Source organism: Patagioenas fasciata, chromosome 13 (assembly GCF_037038585.1).
Source record: "Patagioenas fasciata isolate bPatFas1 chromosome 13, bPatFas1.hap1, whole genome shotgun sequence".
Lineage (NCBI taxonomy): Eukaryota > Metazoa > Chordata > Aves > Columbiformes > Columbidae > Patagioenas > Patagioenas fasciata.
Genome location: NC_092532.1, coordinates 467,428 through 474,616, shown reverse-complemented (window position 1 = coordinate 474,616; position 7,189 = coordinate 467,428). Strand labels below are relative to the sequence as shown.

Genomic DNA, 7,189 nt, shown 5'->3' with positions numbered 1-7,189 from the left:
TCGGGAGCTCCAGTGCCATCCCTGGGAGCTCCAGTGCCATCCTCGGGAGCTCCAGTGCCATCCTCGGGAGCTCCAGTGCCGTCCCTGGGAGCTCCAGTGCCATCCTCGGGAGCTCCATTGCCATCCCTGGGAGCTCCAGTGCCATCCTCGGGAGCTCCAGTGCCATCCTCGGGAGCTCCAGTGCCGTCCCCGGGAGCTCCAGCGCCATCCCCGGGAGCTCCAGCGCCATCCCTGGGAGCTCCAGCGCCATCCCTGGGAGCTCCAGCGCCATCCCTGGGAGCTCCAGCGCCGTCCCCGGCGCCGTCCCCAACCTGGAGCTGGCCCTGCACTGCCTGCACGCAGCGCGCGGCGACCTGATGGTGAGTGACCCCAAAACCACCCGATATCACCCCAAACCCCCTGATATCACCCCCAAACCCCCCGATATCACCCCCAAAGCCCCCCAATATCGCCCCCATACGCCCGATATCTCCCCAAAACCCCCGATATCTCCCTCAAACCCCCCAATATCACCCCAAAACCTCCTGATATCTCCCCAAAACCCCTTGATGTGACCCCAGAGCCCCCCGATATCACCCCAAAAGCCCCAATATCACCCCCATGCCCCCGATATCACCCCAAAACCGCTGATATTTCCCCAAAACACCCTGGTATCTCCCCAAACCCCCGATATCTCCCCAAAACCCCCGATATCACCCCAAACCCCCGATATCACCCCAAAACCTCCCAGATATCACCCCAATCCCCATGATATCTCCCCAAAACCCCCTGATATCTCCCCAACACCCCTTGATATCACCCCAGAACCCCTCGATATCACCCCAAAAGCCCCAATATCACGCCCATGCCCCCGATATCTCCCCAAACCCCCCGATATCACTCCAAAACCCCCTGATATCTCCCCAAAACCCCCCGATATCTCCCCAAACACCCCGATATCACCCCAAAAGCCCCCGATATCACCCCAAACCCCTTTGATATCTCCCCAAAACCCCTTGATATCTCCCCAAAACCCCCCGATATCTCCCCAAACCCCCGACATCACCCCAAAAGCCCCAATATCACCCCAAACCCCCTGATATCACCCCAAAACCCCGATATCTCCCCAAAACACCCCGATATCACCCCAAAACCCCCTGATATCTCCCCAAATCCCCTTGATATCACCCCAGAACCCCTCGATATCACCCGAAACCCCCTGATATCTCCCCAAAACCCCTTGATATCACCCCAGAACCCTCCGATATCACCCCCAAAAGTCCCAATATCACCCCCATGCCCCCGATATCACCCCAAACCCCCCGATATCTCCCCAAACCCCCCGATATCACCTCAAAATCTCCTGATATCACCCCAAACCCCCCCGTTATCACCCCAAACCCACTTGATATCTCCCCAAAACCCCCCGGTATCTCCCCAAACCCCCCAATATCTCCCCAAACTTCCCGATATCTCCCCAAAGCCCCCAATATCACCCCAAAAGCCCCCGATATCACCCCCAAGCCCCCCGATATCACCCCAAAAGCCCCAATATCACCCCTATGCCCCCGATATCACTCCAAAACCCCCTGATATCTCCCCAAAAGCCCCCGATATCACCGCCAAACCCCCTGATATCTCCCGAAAACCTCCTGATATCACCCCAGTACCCCCCAATATCACCCCAAAACCCCCTGATATCACCCCAAAATCCCCTGAGATCTCCCCAAAACCCCTTGATATCACCCCAAAAGCCCCCGATATCACCCCAAACCCCCGGATATCACCCCAAAACCCCCCGATGTCACCCTACAAACCTTCGATGTCACCCCAAAACCCCCCGGTATCTGCCCAAAACCCCTTGATATCACCCTAGAACCCCCTGGTATCACCCCAAACCCCCTGATATCACCCCCAAAAGCCCCAATATCACCCCCATGCCCCCGATATCACTCCACAACCCCCTGATATCTCCCCCAAACCCCCCGATATCACCCCAAAACCTCCCCGATATCACCCCAAATCCCCATGATATCTCTCCAAAACCCCCCGATATCTCTCCAAAACCCCCCGATATCACCCCAAAGCCCCCTGATATCACCCCAAAACCCCCCGATACCTCCCCCAAACCCCCCGATATCTCCCCAAAACCCCCCCGATATCACCCAAAACCCCCAAAATCACAACTTGGGGCATCCTGCTCCGAATGGAAGGGGAACCCCGAGCCTCTTCCTCTTGCAGAAGGCGCTGGAGATGCTGCTTTCGGGGGGGCCCCCCAAGTCCGAATCGGACCCTCTGGCCAATTATCATTACGCAGGTAAACGAGGAACGGGGCCCATTCCCCCCCAGGACACAAACAGACACCACGATACCCTTTCCACGCCGATTTAAACATCTTGGGGTGCCGATAACGACCCCCCCGCCCCATTTGCTAATTGCGTTCCCCATAACGAACCCGCTCATTGCCCCGCAGGCTCGGACACGTGGACGCCATTGGAGCAGCAGCTTTTCCACCGTGCTTTTGCCACCCACAAGAAGGACTTTTATCGCATCCACAAGAAGGTAAATCCCCCAAAATCATCGGGTTTTAACCCAAAAAGCCGCGTTTTTGAGTCACGCATCGAACTCCCGTTCTCCAAATGTCATTTTCCTGCTTAACGCTGCAAAAAAGGCACCGGAATGAGACAAAACGAGGCGTAAATGTGATTTACCGCGGCGTTTCCATCCTAAACCGCCCCTATCCCCTCGCTTAGGTCCAGACTAAGACTGTGGCCCAGTGTGTTGAATATTACTACATCTGGAAGAAAACGACCAAACTCAAGTCCTACCGAGCAAAAGGGACGGGCAAAAAAGCCAAGAGAAACAAGGAAAAGGCCGAGGAGAAGGTAGAAAACGCGTTTACGCGGAATTTGCGCCACGGGAAAACCGCCTTGGGGCCAAAAAAGCGGCTTTTTGGGCCCGAAATGGGCTCGATTGGCTGCAGGTTGATTGCAGTGATTCCAGGTATTAACGATCCTGGTGGGGTTTGAATGGTTTGGGGGATATTCTGTGGTTTTGGCTTCGCCGCCGAAGGGAATTGCTGTGCGTTCCCTGCCAAAAAGCGGTGGTTTGTGTCACAAAAAGAGCCGGTTTTGGCTCTTTTAGCCTCACCTGGCTGAGTTGTCTCTATGGGCTGTTCCATAGGGTCTTGTTTCCAAGCTGGTTTATTCTCAGCGCTCTCGACCTTTGGTGAAAGGGGGGAATGAGGGGAATCTCTGCTTTCCAGGCCACTTTCCAGCCCCCGAAGAAGAAGCCCCGTCCCTCGCCCGAGGAAAGGGCCAAAATGAAGCAGCAAATGGCCCAAAATGAGGGCGCCGGGGAGTCCTTTCCATGCACGGAGTGCGGCAGGTGAGTTGTTGCTTATTTGGGGATAAAGAGGTTAAAAGGTGTTAAAGCCACCCGGCGCGGAGCCGAGAAACGGCGCCGGACCCGCGCCAAAACGCACCCAGAGAGGGTGAAGCCAAAAAGCACTAAAACCTGGGTTTTCCGCCCCATTTGCAGGGCGTTTGCCACGATGCGGGGCAAGAACGCACACATGAGGTGGCACCGGGCGCGGGAGCTGCAGGCGGGGACCGAGCTGGCTCCAAAGGGCTTGGAAATTGAGGACAAACCAGCCAAAATGGTGATGGCTGCGCTGGTTCTGGAGCCGCAGGCCGGGACCGAGCTGCCCATAAAGTGCTTGAAGATTGAGGAGAAACCAGCTGAAATGGCGATTGCGGGACCGGAGCTGCAGGATGGCACCGAGCCGCCCCCAAGATCCTTGGAAATTGAGGACAAACCAGCTGTAATGGAGATTGCGGTGCCAGAACCGCAGGTGGGGACCGAGCCGCCCCAAAAATGCTTGAAGATTGAGGACAAACCAGCCGAAATGGTGAATGCGGGACCGGAGCTGCAGGATGGCACCGAGCCACCCCCAAAGGGCCTGAATATCGAGGAGAAACCAGCTGAAATGGTGATTGCAGCGCTGGAGCCGCAGACCGGGACTGAGCCACCCCTGAAATGTGTGAAAATTGAAGAGAAACCAGCTGAAATGGCGACTGTGGCGCTGGAGCCGCAGGCTGAGACCAAGCTGCCCCTAAAGTGCTTCAAAATTGAGGGCAAACCAGCCAAAATGGTGATTGTGGGACCAGAGCTGCAGGATGGCACTGAGCCACCCCCAAAGGGCCTGGAAATTGAGGAGAAACCAGCTGAAATGGCGATTGCTGCGCCGGTTCTGGAGCCGGAGGCCGGGACTGCGCCGCCTCCAAGATGCTTGGAAATTGAGGAGAAACGAGACAAAATGGTGATTGCGGGACCGGAGCTGCAGGCTGACACTGAGCCACCGCCAAAATACCTGCAAATTGAGGACAAACCAGCTGAAACGGTGATTGCGGCGCCAGCGCCGGAGCCGCAGGCTGAGACCGAGCCCACCCTGAAGCGCTTTAAAATTGAAGAGAAACCAGCGGAAATGGCAATGCCGGAGCCGGAGGCCGGGACTGAGCCACCCCTGAAGCGCTTAAGAATTGAGGAGAAAGCAGCTGAAATGGAGATTGCAGCACTGGAGCTGCAGGCCGGGACTGAGCCACCGCCAAAGTGTTTGAAAATTGAGGAGAAAGCAGCCGAAATGGAGATTGCGGTGCCAGAGCCACAGGCCGGGACCGAGCCGCCCGAAAAGTGCCTGAAAATTGAGGGAAAACCAGCGGAAATGGTGATTGTGGCACCGGAGCCGCAGGTGGGGACCGAGCCGCCCCCAAAATGCTTTCAAATTGAGGAAAAAACAGGCGAAATGGCGATGCCGGTGCGGGAGCTGCAGGCCGGGACCGAGCCGCCTCCAAATTGCCTGGAAATGGAGGAAAAAGCAGCTGAAAAGGCGATTGCGGAGCCAGAGCCGGAGGCCGGGACCGAGCCGCCCCCAACGTGTGTGAAGATTGAGGAGAAAGCAGCTGAAATGGAGATGCCGGAGCCAGAGCCTCAGGCCGGGACTGAGCCACCACCAAAGTGCCTGAATATTGAGGAGAAACCAGCTAAAATGGAGATTGTGGTGCCAGCACCAGAGCCACCGGCCGGGACCGAGCCGCCCCCAAAATGCGTTAAAATTGAGGAGAAAGCAGCTGAAATGGTGATTGTGGCACTGGAGCTGCAGGTGGGGACCGAGCCGCCCCCAAAATGCTTTGAAATCAAGAAACCAGGTGAAATGGCGATGCCGGAGTCGGAGCTGCAAGCTGGGATGGAGCCGCCCCCAAAGCGCCTGAAAATTGAGGAGGAACCAGCCGAAATGGGGATTGCGGCACCGGAGCTGCAGGACGGGACCGAGCCACCACCAAAATACCTGAAAATTGAGGAGGAACCAGCCGAAACGGTGATTGCGGCACCAGAGCCACGGGCCGGGACCGAGCCGCCCCTGAAGCACTTGGAAATTGAGAAACCAACCGAAATGGCGATTGTGACGCCGGAACCGCCGGCTGAGACCGAGCCACCACCAAAATGCATGAAAATAGAGGAGAAACCAACCGAAATGGCGATGCCGGAGCCGCAAGCCGGGACCGAGCCGCCCCCGAAGCGCCTTAAAATGGAGGAACCAGCCGAAATGGGGATCGCGGCGCCGGAGCAGCGCCCGGGGTAGGTTTGCGCCCTCAGGAAACCCCCGCGCCGAAACCACCGTCGGCTTTCCCACCGGACGGCGCATCCAGAGGGGGTTTTTGGGGAGAAAAGGGGTGAATCTGCGCGTGTTTGAAGAAGCGACCGCGGGGGGTTTGGTTTCTCGGCATCGGGTTTGATGGGAAGAGCTGGCGCCCGATCGTCATCTCCGGCACCAGGGGGCGCACGGAACGGGGCCGGAATTGGGCTGAAATCCTGCGAGATTGGGAAAAAACGCCGCTGTGAGATCAACGGGCAGCGGCTGCTCGCGGTGGGAAGAACCGGAAAGGGAAATGGTGGCAAAATGGTGCCGTAAAGCGCACCGATCTGAGCCGAGAAACAGGGGTTTTGGTGTTTTTCTTTCTATTTAACGCGCTTTCTGCTTTGCTTAATAAACTGGGTTCTGGAATGAGTTGAAGTTCGTTAATGCAGCGATTTGTGACAACGGGGGGGTTGAGTTGTTTGATTAATGAAAAGTTAATTAAGGGTCTTGTCACACCAGGAGGGATGGAAGGGGGATTTATTTTGGGAGGTCTTGAGATTTATTGCTGTCACGATACCGGGGCTGTTGGTGCCACCCATCGCGATACCGGGGCTGTCGGTGCCACCCATCGCGATACCGGGGCCGTCGGTGCCACCCATCGTGATACCGGGGCCATTGTCGCTGCCCATCACGATACCGGGGCCATCAGTGCCACCCATTGCGATACCAGGGCCGTCAGTGCCACCCATCGCGATACCAGGGCCATCGGTGCCACCCATCGCGCTACCAGGACCATCATTGCTGCCCATCACGATACTGGGGCCGTCGTCACTGCTGTTGTGACGATACCAGCGCTGTTGTTGCCACCTGTCGCGATACCAGGACCATCAGTGCTCGCTATTGCGATACCGGGGCCGTCGGTGCCGCCCTTCGCGATACCGGGGCTGTTGGTGCCACCCATCGCGATACCGGTGCTGTCGGTGCTGCCGTCGCAATACCGGGACCGTCAGTGCTGCCCATCACGATACTGGAGCTGTTGGTTCTGCCCATCACGATACCAGGGCCCCTGTCACTGCCCATCACAATATCAGGGCCGTCGGTGCTGCCGTCGCAATACCAGCTCCATCACTGCTGCCCGTCGCGATACCGGGGCTGTCGGTGCCGCTGTCGCGATACCGGGGCCGTCGGTGCTGCTGTCGCGATACTGGGGCCGTCGGTGCTGCTGTCGCGATACCGGGGCCGTCGGTGCTGCTGTCGCGATACCGGGGCCGTCGGTGCTGCTGTCGCGATACCGGGGCTGTTGTCGCTGCCCAACGGTGAGAGGAAAGCTGCGCTTGGAAGGGATTTCCTGTCCAGAGTCCTCATCGTCTTGGCCATGCACAGCACAGTGAGATGTTCCCCATCGAACAGAAACGGTAACTGGGGTCTGTGGAGAGCGCAGGGGGTAAAAGGGGTCTGGGAGGAAACTCTGCCTGAGGAAAAGTGAGACATCCCTTTTCCCTCTGTTTTAGAAACCCCAGCCAACTCGAGAGCATCTTGGGAGGGGTCGAGCTGCACTTACCCAGAGGACAC

The 7,189-nt window shown here is 57.6% G+C and overlaps 1 protein-coding gene across 1 annotated transcript; it reads left to right on the top strand.

The window, feature by feature from the left end:
• Positions 1 to 240: 240 nt before the first annotated feature.
• On the top strand, positions 241 to 6,142 carry LOC136115630 (uncharacterized). Its single transcript, XM_065861840.2, has 6 exons — positions 241 to 359; positions 2,221 to 2,296; positions 2,453 to 2,541; positions 2,733 to 2,864; positions 3,245 to 3,366; positions 3,520 to 6,142. Exons 1-6 carry the CDS (start codon positions 357 to 359, stop codon positions 5,618 to 5,620), a joined length of 2,523 nt encoding a protein of 840 aa, XP_065717912.2. The 5' UTR covers positions 241 to 356; the 3' UTR covers positions 5,621 to 6,142.
• Positions 6,143 to 7,189: the final 1,047 nt, after the last annotated feature.